The sequence below is a fragment of the Arvicola amphibius genome, chromosome 17 (genome assembly GCF_903992535.2).
Source record: "Arvicola amphibius chromosome 17, mArvAmp1.2, whole genome shotgun sequence".
Classification (NCBI taxonomy): Eukaryota; Metazoa; Chordata; class Mammalia; order Rodentia; family Cricetidae; genus Arvicola; species Arvicola amphibius.
Genome location: NC_052063.2, coordinates 30,389,668 through 30,409,006, shown reverse-complemented (window position 1 = coordinate 30,409,006; position 19,339 = coordinate 30,389,668). Strand labels below are relative to the sequence as shown.

Genomic DNA, 19,339 nt, shown 5'->3' with positions numbered 1-19,339 from the left:
ACTCTTTATGATTACTTTAGTTTTTTGGGGGGGTGTTTTTTTTTATTTTTTAAAAATTTCTGCCTCCTCCCCTCCTCCCATTTACCTCCCCTCCCCCCTCCACTCTCCCTCCCTCTCCTGTCTGAAGAGCAGTAAGGGTTACCTGCCCTGTGGGAGGTCCAAGGTCCTCCTCCCTCCATCCAGGTCTAGGAAGGTGAGCATCCAAACAGGCTAGGCCCCCCCAAAGGCAGTATAGGTAGTAGGATCCAAATCCAGTGCCATTGTCCTTGGCTTCTCAGCAGCCCTCATTGTCCACCATATTTAGGGAGTCCAGTTTTATCCCAGTCCAGCTGGCCTTGGTGAGCTCCGATTAGATCAGCCCCACCATCTCAGTGGGTGGGAGCACCCCTCGCAGTCCATTATTATGATTACTTTATATCAACAAGTTGCTGGTTCTGCCTCCTGAACCAAGGCTGACTTTATTTAATTAACACAAATGCAAACTTGGGGTTCACAGTGTGATTAAATATATCACAACATTTCCCCTTTTTGTTTAGACAAAAAAGAAATGTTTTAAATCTAACACAGTAAAGTATATACAATAAGAACAATTATCAGGTAAGAATTACATTCACAATATCCAGTCTATTTGTATTTGGCAAATTCAGGATAAGTACTCTGTTATCTATCCTATCTTGGTGAGTCTAAAGCTTTGTACCTATACCACTTTCTATCATAACTTATATGATCAACCTAAAATTATCATTTTAGACCTGAAAACATTTTCTTAGATAAACAACTTAAGCTTTTATGCTTCTCAACCTTATAAGCTTTATATCTCTTTTGTAAGTTTCTTTTCTAAATTTGGTAACAAGGAAAGCTGTAAAACTATAACTATGCAGTCTCCAGCCCCATCAGAAATCTGAGAACCATAAATATTACCTGAGTCAACAGGAAATGCAGAGCAAGCAATGTCCAAGACCACAGAAATGACAGAAACAGCTGTCTGCCTGAACAGTCACCCAAAGTTCCTCTGCAATGTTTGGGCATCCATATTTAGCCTACAGGTCTAGAATATCTGGCAAACATTTCTGTGAAGCAGGAATTTTGAGGGACTGGCCTACCATGATTTGGAAAAGTTCACCAGTTGACTTCTTTTGTGTCCTGCCTGTCCAATTTGAGCAGTATTGTAGGAGAGTACATTTGTTTGTTCCTGGCTACTCAGCCCCGAAATAACCACACAGAAACCATATTACTTGAATACTGTTTGGCCAATAGCTTACTTGTACTTCTGGACAACTCATCTCTTAAATTAACCCATCTCCATTACTTTGTGTATTGCCATGAGGCTGTGGCTTACCAGGTAAAGTTCTAGCATCTGTCTCTGGCCAGGCTACATGGCTTTTCTATGACTTCACCTTCTTTCTGTCAACATTCAATTTGTTTTCCCTGCCTAGCTCTACTTTGTCACAGGCCCCAAACAGCTTATTTATTAATCAATGGTCTTCACAGCAACAGAGGAGAATCCCACACTACAGTATACGTTCAGTGGTAGAGGCAAGGACAATTTCTTGGAGTGATGTTACATATTGGTGCTGGGAAACTGGCAGACCAGGAACTGTGTGTCAGTGATAATCTTTTGAGAGTTATTTATCTATAACAAGTTCCTTTTCTTTTGCTTCTTTCAAAGATTATTTCTTTGATTTTGACAATTTTACTGCGTCTAAATGATGATGGATAGATTTCTTTGTGGTTACCTGATTTAGAGTATGGTCAAATCCTTGAATTTAAATATCTGGTTTCCTCTTCCAAGTTGATACATTTTCAAATATTTTTTTATTTAAATAAGTTTCTTCCTACTTTTTTATGTTCTTCAACTTCAAAAATACATACATTTTTCAAAAGTATATAAGCTTGAAATATATTTTTACTTTTAAATTATTTTTAAATGGTTCTTCTTACAAAATAATTTCAAAAGAATCTTACAATTTTATTTTAACATCTTAACTCCAGTTAAAGTCTATTTCACTCCTTTAGTGATTTTTTTCATTTCAGTTATTTAGTTTTTGTTTCTAAATTTCTTGTTTTGTTCCTTTTTATAGCTTCATTTTAGTTTCATTTTCCTTCACGTTTGTTGCTTGTTTCTCTGTTTCTTTTTGTGCTTCATAATTTTGTGTGGAAATTACATAGTACTTTCTCTTTGGGACTGCCAACTTGCAATTAATGGCATGGAAACTAATTATTAATTATAAAAGCTCAGCATTAGCTCAGGCTTGTTCCTAACTATATCTTATAACTTAAATTACCCCATATTTTTAATCTATGTCCTTCTATCAGGCTTGTTACCTCATCTCTGTACAGCCCATCCTGCTTCCTCCACATCTGGCTGGCGACTCTGCCTTTCCTCCCAGACTTTATTCTGTCCCCAGAAGTCCCACCTAACCTCTTCCTGCCTAGTTATTGGCCATTCAGTTCCTATTAAACCAATCAGGAGGCACCTCGGCAAAGACATGGCTTCTTTTACATCCCCTAGCATATGTACACTGGCTTTGTAAAAGGAACAGACCTCCCACTCAGTCCAACTGGTTCCTGATAGTATGTGAAATATTTTTAGGGGACTATGGAATCTCTACACCTTTGTACATAATATCACCAAGAGGCATGCCACATTATTTCTCTGTCTTCTGTTAGTAACACATAACAATGTGCTATTGACAATGTCTGAAATAATGGAAGTTCTCTAATTCTACAACATCAACCTCTCCAGTTTTTCACTGATTTAAAAGACATTCAGGCAAAGTATGTACATTGCCCCTAACATGCGACAAGATGATGCCATTGCTTTTGAAAGTCTTCTAAACCGGCATTCTGCAATTTTATCCCCTTACTTCCAGATTTATAAAACTCAAGCTATTAGCTTTTCCCCAACTGTGCCCAGTTATGATGTAAAAAGTCACCCCTATTGTTATCTCTGTATTCTCAGAAATTCCTTAACATACAAACTATGTTGGTTTCATTTGAGCATCAAATGATTCACAGAAAAAAAAATCTTATTTAATCTCCTAAAAAGTCAGTGTGCTGGTTCTGGCATCCAATCCAATATTTCCCTGCAAAATAGAAAGCATGAATAAAGGTATTCTCTAGATACTTAGCTGAGTCATCTTTTTCTGAGTATATTTTACCCATTTTGATGAAGGTACCCTTGCCTTCTTAGTTTCTTAGGGGTTTTACAACATTTTAACTGTATTCTGGAATTCTTACAGATGTATTTTGTTCTGTACATTATTGTTAAATTTGTATTTATATGAAGAATAGAAATAGAAATTTTTATTCTTTTATCTTGATGTTTTCACTTCCCCAACATGTTTTACATTACTTTTTTATTAAAATGTTTTAATTTATTTTATATACCAACCACAGTTTCTCCTCCCTCCTCTTCTACTGTTCTCTTCCCCCACCTCCCTTTGCCCACCCATCCCCCATCCACTCCTCAGAAAGGGTAAGACCTCCCATGGGAGTCAACAAAACATGGCATATCAAGTTGAGGCAGGACCAAGCTGCTGGGATGTTTTACATTGACCTTTGTATATTAGCCATGTTTCAGGAAACCTACTATAACTAATTAATCATTGCAGGAAGTTTTATTGCTGCTACTGCTGAGACATGTGAATTTTCTCCATATGTCACCATTTTGTATGCAAACACCTGCAGTGTGTATTTATCATCAATCATCTAATCACACGAGTTTTCTCAGTCTTTCATAACGAAATATGACTAACTGGGTATAGTTATCACAGAAATATTTTCTTATAGCCTTGGAGGCTAATGCCTAAGATGAAGCTACTATCAGAGTGAACTCATCTTAGATCTTTTTCTTGGTTTGTAAGTGACAATTTTCTTGGTTTCTCTGCCTAGATTCAACTCTATGCACATGAAACTGAAAATCCATGTTTTTATAATTTCTTCCAACAAATATCCTGATATACTATGAATTGTGATCCACTTGCTGTCCAACTTTAACTTTATTTCATCTTCGAGGACACTATCCAAATTATAGTCTTATTCTGAGGCACTGGAGATTTGGGCACTGTCTTAGTCGCTGTTCTCTTGCTGTGAAAAGCCACCATGACCAAGGCTACTCTTATGAAAGGAACATTTAGCTGGGGGCTTTCTTATAGTTTTTAAAGGTGAGTCCATGATCATCATGGTCAAAAACAGAAAAGCATCACAATGAGTCAGTAGCTAAAAAGATACATCCTCATCCACAGGCAGCAGGCACAGAGAAACTGAGACTGGTGTAGGATTTTGAAACCTCAAAGCACACTCCCAATGACACTGTTCATTGTGCAACAAGGCCACATCTCCTCCCTCAGGGCTATACCTCCTAATCCGTCCCTAAACAGGTTCTACTCCCGGGTGACTAAGCATTCAAATATGGCCTATGGGGTCATGCACATTCAAACTACCACAAGCCTCAACATAAAAATTTTGTTATACAATTAAGATACAAAACATTTGTTTCCAGTTATCTCATTATATAATCTAGAATTTTGTTACAAACTTAAATATATATGTTATAATATGACATTGTTGCATTGTTAATAATTGCATCAGGGAAGCTTCAAGTTTTTATCATTAAGGACAATGTTGGCTATAGATCTTCCTAAGCATGACAATTATAAAACTGGGGTGCTCTCTTCCATTAAGCCCTTTAATTTATTTTTATTATTGATGTTGAGAGATCTGATGGATTGGGCAGGTACATCCTTAACTTAGTTCTTCTCATTGACTTTTCTGCTTAGACAAGCACCATAAACATTGATTCTAGTTTAAAAATGGCAGAACATCTCTTTTCACATAGTCTTAACTCACTAGTTCTTTAACTTTTGTTTTTATTTGCTAATCAGGGTTTTAAAAATGTGCCTTTTCCTCAGTAACATAAGTAAACTTTAAGCTCACACCACCAGCATTAGCCAGAGTATCAGTCTCCCTGCTTTCAACTTTATACCTTTAAAATCCATTTTCCTCAGAGCCCAAAAAAAGTACCCATGCTTACCAACCACCATCTCTCATTCACCTCACAGTGTGATCTCAGAGAGTATCTTTGGCACACAGCCTTTGATTTTGAATTGATTTCCCAAAAATTTGACTCATATACTATATTGTGAACTTCTTAAAGAATAAAGTGATTTATTATTATGGTTATCATGATACCAAAATGTGGTAAAATGTATTGAATAAAGTTTATGAAACAAACAAATATAGAAAGAGAGCTAAAGAAGTACATTTTAGAAAACATTCTATTTTGGTGGTTCCGCTACTTTTACATATTTATTAAATACCCCCCAAAATAATTAACACCAGATAAATTGAGGTAATCAGTAATCAAAACTTGACATTGCTTCATCTTCCAAGTTAGTTCTTTGTATTCAGATTTGTGTTTTGTGTGGCTCAAAGGACTCCACAATGCCTGGCATTCTCAGAGAAAATTTCAAGTTAGTGTATGTAGTGAGGTTACGTACAGCTTCTTTGCTATAATTATTAATTCTATGTAGAATACATGTAAAGTACATATCACACTGAAGTTTGATAATCACTCAACATTAATAACAATGAAAAACAAAAAGCCAATGTATTGTCAAAAATAAAATCTGTCACTTTGTGGATTATCCAGATTGTGTGTAGGAGGGAAATAAAAATTTTAGGTAAGGTCAATATTAGATCAAAAGCTACTTAATAAACACAGTAAAAATTAAAGCACTTTAAACACTCTGAAACACATAATTATTGTGCGAAATAAAATGTTAGATATGGGGGAAAGGGATGATGGATAAAAAGCTTCTGTTATTTCCAGGACGTTCACATGTCCAAAAATTTAAGGATTACTAGAGGGACAAAGATGTCACGAAGATGCATTGTATACATCAGGGTACTGATAGCATTGTTGTTACAGATAGGAGAAAAACTCATCATTGGCAACAAGAAGTATGAAATCAATATTCAAAACACTACTAGTGGAATAGGAGAAAATCAAAGAATGGACATTTTCTTGTCTAGAAGTTTGCTTAGAGCATCTTTCACATCTCTGTTCCTCAGAGAGTAAATCAGAGGGTTCAGCATTGGTGTGACTAGGGAGTAGCACAAGGAAGCCAACTTACTCAGTTCAGGGAATCTGTCAGGGGTGAGATACATGAAGAAAACAGCACCATAGAGCACACTCACAACACCCAGGTGAGAGCTGCAAGTGGAGAAGGCCTTCTTCCTTCCCTCTGTGGAACGTATCTTTAGCACGGTGGACACAATATACATGTAAGAAACAACAATGACTATGACCGTTGGTAAGATAATGATGCCAGCTAAGGAAAAAGATACTATTCTGTGTATGAAAAGGTCAGAACAGGAGAGTCTCTGAAGTGGACGACTATCGCAGTAAAAGTGGTCAACAGCCCGAGAAGCACAAAACGATAAAGTAAATGTCATGCTGGTCTGGAGAACAGAGCTGATGCAGCCACAGAAGTACGAGCCTGCCACCAGCTGAGCACAGAGGCGTGTGGACATGTGAACAGAGTAGAGGAGTGGGTTGCAGATGGCAATGAAACGATCATAGGCCATGGCTGCCAGGAGAAATCCTTCCGCCACAATAAAGAGTGCAAAGAGAAAGATCTGGGCCACGCAGCCTGCAAACGAGATGGACTTGCTCTCGGTCCAAAAGTTGCTCATAGCCTTCGGTGCAATAACAGATGAATAGAAGAGGTCAATGAAGGAGAGGTTGCCTAGGAAGAAATACATTGGTGTGTTCAGCCGGGGATCAGTCAAAATAATGGTCATCATCCCAATGTTTCCTAGAAGGATCATGGCATACACAAGCAGAAAGAGCAGGAAGAGGAGAAGATGGAGCTCAGGGCCGACCCTGAAACCTACAAGGATGAAGTCAGTCACTCCTGAGTGATTGCTTGCTCCCCTGTCACCCATGGAAGAGATCTGATGAGAGGCATAAGGCAAAATAAATGAACTCTTAGCTTGATCTTAGTGTTACGAGCAGCTGCTACAGTACAGGAGTTTACACTACTGTTATATCAGCATTTTTTAATTTGTGCTTCATAGGAATACAATGACAAGCTGAATTCACACAATGTTACTTTTATTTCCAGTTCCCAGAGTTGCAGAATTAGGGCTCTACTCTGTGCATTTGATGACTCTGCTCTTTTCGTTGTCACTATCCTACGTATTTCTCTTTCTGTTTACATGATGACTTCAATATTATGAAGTGATATTAAAATGGAAGTACCCATATTTTAAGAAATGGCATTCAGGAAGGTGTTTAAGTGCTGTTTTAGGGATATTGTAGGCTTTGGTATTCAAGTTTCACAAGGCTTCAAGTTTTAACTTAGAGTTTCAATAGATATCAAAATGGATTTTTTTTTTAAAAATAGTGTCTTCTTTTTGTGAAGCTGCAAAGACTGAATCCAGGGCCTTGCACTTGCTAGTCCTAAAACTAATATATAACTAAGTGTAGAAACAATTAATACATATCCTAGGGTTTGTCTACCAGATGAAAGATCAGTACTTTATTTCGATGGTACTGGAAAATGAACTTAGCATCTCACGTGTGACCATATGCATTCTATCAGCAAGCCTGATGACTTCCCATTTATTTGCCTGTTAGATTGAAATCTTGCTCATTCTTCAGTCTTCTCTTCAACCTGCTGTAGGTTTTATAAGCCTTGAACTTGTCTTACCTCTGCTTTTTGATTTGTGTCCCCAGGCTCAGGAAATATTTTAATTATGATTTTTCCCTGAATTTTGTGATTTCAAGAGAAAAGGGAGCCTATAGCATATTTACATAGTAGTTTAGAATTAAAAATAAGAAAGTGACACATAAGTGTGAAATATTATTTGCCTTCTTTATTTCCCCATACATGATTTTATAACCAATGCTACATCATTTCTTAGAGACCTCAAATAGACTTTTTTATATTCTTCTATTAAAAAAGCAATCTACTCTTTTTTCTTCCCAGTTTGAACCTTGTATTTTTGAGTATAGGTAAGAAAAATTATTACAAAGATTAAGGTAACCTTTTATTATGCCAAACATTTCCTAAATGCTTCAGTCATATTCATTTAATCTATAAGATAATAAAATAAGGAGATAATGTTATATTTCATGTTTATAAATGCGGTACAAAATGTATTGAGTCTTAAAATTCATCTACCGTGGTCAGAATTGTAATTTGACAGGAAGAAATGCAGCTGTAGAACCCATGTTATTGGTCATTCTTAGGACTTAGTACTTGACGTGTGCTCTGGTAAATCCTTCCTAGTAATCACCTGGCTCACTTTTCCAAGTTCCTGAGTGTTAAATTAAACTTAATTATCTTAACTACAAATTCCCAACTCTCTATTTCGTGTCAAATGTGTTTTCTAAAATTATCTTCATATTTTCCTCACATAGCAGTGACTTCCATAAAATCCTCTATGTTTTAACATTAAAAATGAATGTACTTTATTCCCCCTTTGGCAATAGCTTTGCGATCAAGTCCAAGTGTTCTCTGTATATTCACTAGCACCATAGCATTCTGAGTCTAGCAATAGAAATTAATAATTATAACACATATCTACTATGGCTACTATGTAACAGCTGAATGATAGGAGGATTCAGAATGAGGGTATTAGTCAATAAACTTATGTTATGAATTCGATAGTTTATAACATCAAAAACATAAATTTATGACTGAATACTTCCTACCTTGTGAAGGGCACCCTTCCTAGAGTGCCTAGCATACAAGGGTCAGCTTGGGCATTTATAATTTGTCAAATGCAGATGTTGTAAAAGTTACTTTTACCTTTTGTTGTATGGTAGATTGTCAGGTTCTGTTAAAGATGAAACCGAATTATGATGCTTCCCTTTCTGATGTTGTTTGTTTTAGTTCTCCAAATGGCAAGCATAAAGTTCATTATCTGTGAAAAATTACTTTGAGATTAAGATGAATACACCCTACATGTACATGTTCATTATCCCACTTTTTAGGGTAGAGCCTTCTCAGAGAAAAAGTGTTATGTATATCTCTTGTGGCTTTATGGACTAAGCTACTCTTCAGCTGTTGAATTCTTGAAAAGATTCTGAGATCTTTTTCAGAAGAGAATAAAGGTGAATTTCTCGGTGATGCTCTGTCAAAGTTGAGCTAGTTTGGGGGAACTGTGGCACGAAGCCACTCAAAAGAAACTGCAGAAGGCAGTGCAGCTTCCCCTCTGCACACTTATAAGAAAGGGAGATTGGTTGTCAGGTGTATATAAGACCTTGACCACATGGTATTTCCCATAAGTCTGCCAAAGTATAAAGCACAGTTACGCATGAGGGCTTTGGACTTGGAATAACAAGGCAATGCTTTCAAACAGTTACAATAGTAAGATTCCTCTCACCTTTTGGGAGACAGCTCTCCAGAGAGAGAAGGAATTAGGTCAATTATTTAAACTTTATCTGTGTTTCAGAACAAAAAAAAGTCCAAAAGGAGTTCAGAGGATATAGATTTAGTGATACAAAACTGGATCATGTGTAAAATACATAATTTTGTCCTTCCTTTTGTGAATCGTTTAGGTTGACAAATAGGATCTTCTGGTAGTAAATTCTACACATAAAAGGAAACATTTTCAGTTTACCCTTATGAGTTTTTATAAGGGAGTGGAAACAAACATAAAGGAACAAAATCTTAGTAAGATGCACAAAACTAATTTCTGTCTTATTCCAGAATTCCATTCACTAAAATGTCTTTCTGTTTTCAATTATATCTTGTAATATAACTGGTAATAAAGTGTATTTAAAAAGAGAATAATGTATAGGCAATGTCTCTCAAAGGCCATCTAGTTCATCAGTGAAATTTAATAATGACTGACTATATTTAAACTTAGGTTTACTTCTAAGTTGAGTTCCCTGGAAGTTGTTTAGCCAGGTACCATGTTGTTATATATTAATTTAATACATTGTTTATATTTTTGAATAATTTTAAGATGTCTAGTATTGGCAAAAAATCATAATTTGTAGAAGAGAAGGGATATGAAGCAGACATTCTCTACATTTCTTCAAGCTCTTCTCTGAATTTACAGTGTGCTAAACCATAGCCTTCCTTACGTTTTAAAATCTCTCAACATTTCTCACTTTAAAAAAGAAAAAAGCTAGTCTTTTTTATTACTATTATTTAGTGGTGTTTTACTCATTTTGAAGCTCTGAAGGTCATCCCTTCAATTAGACTCATCACAGGCGTTGACTGCATGCAGATTTATGAAATAATTTATAACTTAATTTTAGGACATGAAAAATATATGAGAATTGGTGTTTGCCAACGCCTTACTGCAGTAGATCCACTTAAGGAGTCTTTTGGCTTCTACTAATGCATACCACAGCTATGAGACCATAAATCACTTATTTATTTCTCTGGAAGCAATAATGTTATGGTGATTACTGGTGAGGAAAGCACTTCCTGCTGAGAATAGCAGACTTTTTCTTCCTTCAATGTTTAGTAAAGACCTGCATTACAAATGAAATCACTTAGGCCATTTTTTCCACAATGTGAAATATTATAATAGGAGGTATAATCACTTGTGTAATGTATCTAGGACACCTTGTTTTTTTTAAAAAAAAAAAAGAATCAAGATTTCTGATTTTGTAGAATTATTTTAAGAGTTATTTATCTAATAGAATGAGAGCATTAATAGCTTTATTTGACTTTATACAAATACATCTTCTGGCCAAGCTCATCTAGCAAAAATATTACTCCAGGGGATCCAGAGAGATAGGAGAGCTTATCCGAGCACCTGTAGAAAGGTCACTTAGGACAAGAAGTAAATCCCAAGCCTATATTCTTCATGGGATCCTGTAAACATTTATAAACAGTTGGCAGCCAAAGACGTTGTATTGACTTTATGTTTTATAGACTAATTCATCTTGTTCATTACCCAGAAACAATTCAGTCTATTTGACTCTAACCATTGCTTTTTATAGATAAATGAAGAACAAATTAATGTTAACACAAAGGGTTAGATGAGTTACTACATGAACCATTTCAATAAATTATCGTTATGCTGTTTTAGATATTTATCTCAAACATAGCTCAATAAAGTATCTACCATGTTTATTGATTTTAAAGTAAATTTCTCTAGTGAACCTAAATACAATGTATTTTTCTTCTCAACTTCTTAAATTAAAGAACAAACTACATGCTATACACATATCACATGTAAGCCAGGAAAGCGAATAAGCAAACTGGAGAACATATTGGTACTCGGGAAGCCCTAATATGTGCAGTTATTCAAAAGTTTATTCATTTATGGAGGCCATAAATTGACATCTAGTATCTTCTGTCACTCTCTGAGTTATTTATTGAGACAGGATAAACCCTAATACAAGGCATTGTTATTACATATTTGTTTTCTTGTCTGAATAGTGTAAGATGGAATCTCTTGCATTTTGCATTTCTCTGATGGATATTGTATTAAAATCTTTATTGCTGTGATAAACAACAAAAGTAAAGCTAGAAAAGATTGGTTTAGTTTGACTCACGTTTCAATGATAAAATTTCACCTTGAAAAAGAAAGGATGACAGCAGGAGAGAGATTATCCCTACTAACATCGCATCTGCAGACAAGGGTCAATAATAGGAGCGAGATATCATTAGTAACATCGCATCTGCAGACAAGGAACGAGATATCATTAGTAATATCACATTTGCTGATGAGCAGGAAGGATTGTTGCTGCTAGCACCCTGCTTTTCCTTTCAGTTCAGAAAAGGATCTCAGGCCAAGGATCATGCTATTGCATGATGGTCATCCTATCTTATTGAATGTAATCTAAATAGTCTCTCTTCCATAGACTTCCTTAATCTAGATAATCCCTTACTGAAATACACATGACTTGTCTTCTAGATGATTATTGCTCTAAGCTGGGTATTCATTAAAAGCCATTACAAGGCCGGGTGGTGGTGGCGCACGCCTTTAATCCCAGCACTCAGGATGCAGAGGCAGGTGGATCTCTGTGAGTTCAAGGCCAGCCTGGTCTACAAGAGCTAGTTCCAGGACAGGCTCTAGAAACTACAGGGAAACCCTGTCTCAAAAAAAAAAAAAACCAAAAAAAAGCCATTACAGCTAGTGTGGTTAAATTTTTTCATGTGTTTACTGGCCAGATGCACTTCATATGTTGAGATGTCTGTACTTTTTACCATCCCACTTAGTGGTTATGCTTTTTGATTTCTTAAATGAGCTACTTATTTTTTTATTTTGCATAGACTAGATATAAACTGTCTCTAGATGTGTAGATACCAAGAATTTCTCACATTCTGTAAACTGTCTATTCATTTGATTGTTTTAGGCACTGTGTGTAAGCTTCTTAATTTTGTGAAGTATTATTTGCCAAATGTACCATTGCAACTGGTTTCGTTTTCCTAATACTAATTTATAGGTGTAACTGTAAACCGCTAGAACTTGTTTTAATACGGTGTTCATTTAGCAGAATAATTGTACCAGGTTCTTCCTTAGAACATATGAGTTTTTAAGGCACAGATTCTTGACCCGATCATGATGCCAGGTATAAATTTCATCTTGTGGGCCAGGTTTTAAATGTAATCCAAAAATATCACAGATGAGTAAGAGTGATAAATATCTTTACAGGGGGTCATATACTAGCAGGAATACTTCAATATGAAGAGAAGGAGAAACACATCCAAGAGGTCACAGGGCAACAGATAAACAAAATCAGGGCAGGTAATCAAAAGAATCTGAGTAAAACCAACAAAACCAACAAAATGAAAGGAAATTATATATATTTTCCCATAGTACCTCAAATATTAATAGTTTGCACTCCATATTTAAAAAGATACTAACAGATTATATTAGAAAATAGGATTCATGTTTCTGCTGTCTTCAGAAAAAAATCTCCATTAGTGCTAGGCACCACTTTAGGTTAAAGGAATAGGTAAATGGGATTCTATGCAATCTAGCTGAGAAACACGAGGGTATCACTATTCTTCCCCTCTTGTCTTATGGACTAGTTTGAGAAGCATTAGCATTATCTCTTTAAAGATCTGGTAAAATTCAGCAGTGAACCTTTTGGGGCCTAGCTTGCTTTTAGTCAAGAAGATTCTTATTATTATTTGAGACATTGCATTTTATGACTTTATTTTTCTCATCTTCATTTAACTTTGGTAGGTTATATATGTCTGGAAAGTCAATCAATTTTTAAGGTTGTCCAATCTTTTTTAATATAATATTTTAACATATGTCCTAATAATTTCCTGGGATTTCGTTACTATTACTTTATTAGTATCTGTTATAATGTTATCCTTTTCAAGTGTAATTTTAGTACTTTGGGTCTTCTTTTAAGTAGTTTGGTAAAGGGTTTCTTAATTTTTTTATCTTTTCAAAAAGCCAGTTCTTTTTTCCACGGTTCTTCCTATTATATTCATTTCCTCTTATTATTTCTATTCTCATTTCATTTCTGTCCATGTTCAGATTTGCATCTGGCATGTTCTTATTAATCTAACTTTCATCATTAAGTTATTTATTGAAGTTTCTCTGACTTCTAATAAAGGTCTTTGTGCAAATAAACTTCCATCTTTTGACCCCTTTAAATGAATCTTTAACAGGTATGAGATGTTGTATTTTTTATTTATAGACAAACTGTAAGAATTCCAAAATTCCATTATTGATTTCTTTTATGACTTACCCATCACTCAACAATGTATTATTCAAGCTCTATAAGCCTGTGCATATTTTGTGGTTTATTTCATTTATAGTTTTATAACTTTGATGTTATGTAGATTGTAAGAAATTGCGCCAGTTTTCTTTTATTTTTAATATTTTTCTCGGTGCCCTATAATATGGTCTACCGTAGAATATTCCTAAAGATGTTGAGATGAATAATATATAATCTATAATGACTTAATGCAATGTCCTACCATTCTAGTTGGGTCTACTTGATCTATGCCATTTAACTCATGGTTCTCTGGATGTGTCAGTATGATCATCATCAAAGAACTTTGTCTCTATGACGACATTGCCCGACACTGGCAGCCCTCATCGGGGACTAGGGTGCTGCTTCTGTCAAGGACTGCCAGGTATTTGTGGAGTTGGGGATGGCAAAGCCTAATTCAAAGAACTGCTCTTCTAGGCACTGCCCTTTGAAATAAACTTTTTGTTCCAGGCAGAACTTTTCCATTTGCTCTGCAGAAGAAAAGTTCAGTTCTCGAGACACCGCCTTGCACTTCAGGATTTTCTTGGACACACGGGCTTCCTGCTCCACATCAGAAACAGACAGGTCTTCTGTTCCTTGCCAGAGTATCTTTCCTGTTTCGGCAACCTGAGGATTCATCCAATAGTATGAAGCCTCTCAGTACATCCTAGGCCTGCTCATCCTTGGCTGACATGATGCAGCACCAGCAGCCGTTCCATGCTGGCTCAGTAGGGCCTAGCAGACTGTACCCAGGAACTGAGGACCTAGCCGCTGTCCAGCTGAACACTTCAGGCAAGCAGCAGCCAGATTCGAACCGGCTTCTCCTTCATGACAGCTCCCGATCCTTATGCCTTCTCCGTTTGCTAGTATGCTTTAATAAATTTATTTTTATCACTGTGTGAAAGTTCCAGTTCACCTACTTTGCCTTCAAGTCACGATATCCTATTCCTTCCTGCACTTGATTCGCTCAATTGATGAGGTTTTCTAGAGCTTGTACTTGACTTCTTTAACTTTTTTAAAAATGCATTTTCATTAAAATATAATTACATAATTTCTTCCCTTCCCTGTCCTTCTTCCATCCCTCCCTTGCTCCCTCCTTCCAATCCTTTCCATATCCCCTCCTTCCGGCCTATCCCAAGACCGTTTGACCCCTCCTACTTCCTCTCATATTAAAGGAATCTTTGTCTTGGAATATATGTGTGTGTACATTTACATATGCATATATGATATATATGTATATATGCACACAGATGTATAAGTACAACATGCAGAGTCCATTTTACGTGCATATGATTTTAGGGCTGACTTCTTTGCACTGGATAACCAGTTAGAGGGCTCATCTCTGAGACAGATTAGTTCTTGCTCTCTCAGCAATCCTCAGTTGCCTATAGTTCTTTGTCCAGTGTTTAGAACCTTTGAGATTTTTCTCCATTGCGTGGTATTGTGTCTACTGATATGGGCATTGTTCAGGGCTTGTATGAGTATCTATTTCTAGGAGACACTGTCTCACAGCAAATTTCCTGGTCCTCCGGCTCTTAAAAATCTTTCAGCTGGTGATGTTGGATTCCCCTCTGTATGCTGTGACTATGACTGGTGAATAAAGAAACTGCCTTGGCCTGTTGACAGGGTAGAACTTAAGTAGGCGGGGAAAACTAAACTGAATGCTGGGAGAAAGGAGGCAGAGGCAGAGAGAAGCCATGGAGCCACCACTAGATATGCTGAAACTTTGCTGGTAGGCCACAACCTTGTGGTGATGCACAGATCAATAGAGATGGGCTAAATTAAGATGTAAGAGTTAGCCAATAAGAAGCTAGAGCTAATGGACCAGGCAGTGATTTAAATAATATGGTTTCTGTGTGATTATTTTGGTTCTGGGCAGCCGGGACAAACAAGCGGCTTCCTTATAAAAAATCCTCTCTTCTTCAATTGTCTCATTTATTATAGCGATTTTGTTGTATATCTATCTATTTAGGCTGATGTTTTGACAATCCATTGGTCTCTGTTATGACCAGCAGGAGGTTTGTATAATGGATTAAATCTACTGTAAAGAGAAGCTTCATTGATGAGAAGTGAGAGCCACACTTGCCTATGGGTATTACAATAAGTTTAGACTGTGGTTAAGAATTATTCTGGTCTAGTGAAGTGGAAGTAGTGGGTTCTATTCTAAGATCCTAAGATCTATGACCTCACTGTGAGACCTAACAGTGACTCTTTTGCCTGTACTTGGGACTATTTTTCTCCTATTGGACTGCCTTGTTCAGGCTTGAAGACTTTTGTCTTGCCTTATTGTATCTTGTTTTGTCATATGGTAGTTGTCTCTTGGAGACCAGCTCCTTCCTGAATGGAAGCAGAGGGGAGGTAGACCTAAGGGAGAAGTGAGATGGGGAAGATGGAAGGAGCAGAGGGAGAGGAGAAAATGAAAGTCGTTGGTTAGAACCAAGATATTACACCCTTACAGATATTTTGGTGCCTTAGTTACTATTCCACTGCTGTGAATGGACATTGTGACCAAGGAAGCTCTTATTAAAGAAGACATTTAATTGGGGACTTGCCTACAGTTTTGGAGGGTTAGTCTGCAATTATGCCAAGAGGCACACAGGCATGGTGCTGGAACAGTAGCTGAGAGCTTTACATAGACAGAAAACAGAGAGATTGAGACTGAGACAGGCCTGGGCTTTTTAAGCCTGAAAGCCCACTCCCTGTGACACACCTCTTCCAACGCGGCCACAGATCTTAATCATTGCCAAACAGTTCCACTCCTTGGTGACTAAGCATTCAAATATACATGCATATGGAGGACATTTCCACCTCTCCTGGTTCAAGTGGATACCTACCCAACAACTAAAATCTGGTTTTTATAGAGCATATCTGCTTTTGTGTCTCACTTATTCACCCATGCGTCTCCTGTACAACCAGGGCAGTTCTCTGTCCCATTCTTCCTGGCAGTTAATCAACCTTCCCAAGGCTAGCCCAATTCATAGGACCAGTAGTAACAATCTATGTTTTTCTCCTAGCAATGTGCCTTTTCTTCTCCCTAAAGGAATAGATGCCTGAGGTCTCCAAGATGGCATTTAATCTGATGCCTCTCCAGTGACTCCTCCCGCTGAGTGTGAGCCTATCAACTCCCTAGTCTCCCCTCCCCTACATCGCCCCATGCCCTCCAGAAGGAGCCAGACTTGAGCCAGCACCCCTATACCCAAAGAGCCTGGGATGTTTGGTTGGAAGAGTTACCTCAGTCCCTGGAATCCATACATCCAAAGAGTCTGGAATGCTTGGGTGGAAGTTCCATCCCAAGCCCTCTCCCCTGGGAGTTGCCTTAGTCCAGACTCCACCTCTGAGAAAGCCGGCTGAATGATGACCCCACCCCAGAGATGGTCAAGACTACTCCCACAGGGTATTTAAATCATATCCCAGAGAACAAATACATGGTTTTCTGATCTTCCTTGCCCATTTTCTCTCTGGGGGGGCTGGAAGGCCACCCAGGAGCATTGGTATCCATTAAATCTGGATTTTCTCTAATTTGGTTTGATTTGGATTATTGTATTTGTGGAGAGGTTTATTGGGGTGCAAAATCTTTAACCAACCATCTGTTAATGGACATTGAGGCTTGTTCTATTTTCTTGCTATTGTAAAGAACAGCAAACACAATGATGAGTGTTCCAGGATAAAGAGTCCTCCTTTTCCTTTTGCTGTGGTAGTTATTGAAGCCCTCTCTAACATTTCCCTCAGAGTTCTATTTTAAAATTGGTTTTCTCTAAAATTCAAGTTCAGTAATTATGCATTTAATTTGATCTCCATTATTTATTGTTGCCTAGTATTACTGATCGCTTTGCCTTGTGATACATCACATTTCTTCCTGCAGCCATAAATCTGATGGATTGGAGACTCCTGGAAATAGAGAGTGTTTGGTATATGTAATATAACAGCTTCATTTGTCTCTGAATTAGTATATTTTGATGCTGTTCTCATACTCAATGATCTTCTATAGCTATTTACTTTGTAGTTACCAGGCATTTTCAAGGAATATCCTATATTAATAACCAATTTTAACTCAAGATAACTGAACACATACAAATAATTTATAATTCACTATTCCCTTACATATATACATTCTATATGCTGGTATAAATTGGATAATCTTATAATATATTTATTATTATATTTATAGTATATTTTATTGAATTTTTAAACTTTGGGTTTCTTAACTTCTGTCACAGTTTAGTTTTTGCAGCAGCAACTGTGGTATTTATAACATCCTATATTTTCCAAAATCAATTCTTTGAATGTGATCTCTACTCTTTCCTCTCATGTTAGAAGTCATGAACAAACATAACCTCTCAGAACTGAACTCAACCTATCTGGGGATGTATTACACCTAAAAAAAAATGAAACTATTCTTTTTACTTATTTGAATGAAGCTGTTCTTGACCATATGGTTGCCCTATCCTGATCTCAAAAACATACTGGTATACTTCATGGAGGCACATTTGGGGTATTGAAAGATGAATCTTCAGCATATACATTTGAAAATATCGCAATTTATTTATTTGTCATATGTTGTTACAGAAGATAGTGCTACAAATAAAAGATTAGAAAGGTATACCAAGGTGTAACATCCTTGCTTCGGTCCTAATTTCTCATTATTAAAGGTGATGTTAGGGTTGGGTACACGTACACGAACGCTCTCACTATTATTAATCACTATTACCCATCTTGTTCACTTACTCTGAGATCATTTGTGTTTAATATTGTTGTTAGGCTTTGTGTTTGCCTTGTGGTACAAGAGTTCAAGCTCAGAGCCTCATTCATGGCAGACAGACATTCTACCACTGAGCTGAGACCTCAGTTCTGCTCACTCTATCACCATTAACACTCATGCAACTTCAAAAACTAGAAGGCACGATTCTTTTTGGAGTCCTGTCTTATTAATCAGTTAATTTTTTAATATAAATTTTACGTTTTGAATACAGGTAAACATTGTTGACTCATGACAGAATTTCCCTGATAGGGTTAAATTCTTAGCCTTTTAAGTCCTAAGAGGACTTCCACTGGTCCTCAAGTACTTTACTTGGTGTTTTCTTAGAATATTGTTGGCACAGCCATATGATTATTAATTATCTGTCTAAAGATTTAATTCATTAATTAATTTACAAACTCTCTAAACAAGTAGAGTGGCTTACTCCTATGTCTAACATGTAAAAATATTACTATGGGTGGTCACCAAAGTTTGCCAAATAAACAAATACATCTATGTGGATAAAAGAGTGAATTTTAGAATGTGTTCTATTTTAATGCCTCGATTACATCTAAAACTCCATTAAGTATTCCCCAGTGATAATAAAAACAAAATTTAATTAAAAACAATAATAGGGAGAGAAGGGTCACTCAAAGGTGTTTTCAGCTTTCTGTCTTTTAATTTATTTCACTGAAATCAAATCGAGCAATGAGCACTGTATCAGAGCATTACACAATGCCTGCAATGCTTAAAGACAATTTCCCAAATAAATGTGCATAGACAAGGTGTTTATATTTTGCTTATCTTATTAGCAGTTCTTCCTCGAGTATAAACTATTTGATGAAGCTGAAATATAATAACTAATTAAAAGTACTAGTGAAAACTATAAAATAGAAAAAAGTTTTACT

At 36.6% G+C, this 19,339-nt stretch overlaps 1 protein-coding gene and 1 pseudogene across 1 annotated transcript; both read right to left on the bottom strand.

Moving 5' to 3' along the window:
- Nucleotides 1-6,009: 6,009 nt before the first annotated feature.
- LOC119803713 (olfactory receptor 9K2) lies at nucleotides 6,010-6,981 on the bottom strand. Its single transcript, XM_038315133.1, has one exon. The coding sequence runs from the start codon at nucleotides 6,949-6,951 to the stop codon at nucleotides 6,010-6,012; it is 942 nt and encodes a 313-aa protein (XP_038171061.1). The 5' UTR covers nucleotides 6,952-6,981.
- A 6,795-nt stretch (nucleotides 6,982-13,776) lies between these two features.
- On the bottom strand, nucleotides 13,777-14,390 carry LOC119803631 (annotated as a pseudogene).
- Between the last annotated feature and the right edge of the window lie 4,949 nt (nucleotides 14,391-19,339).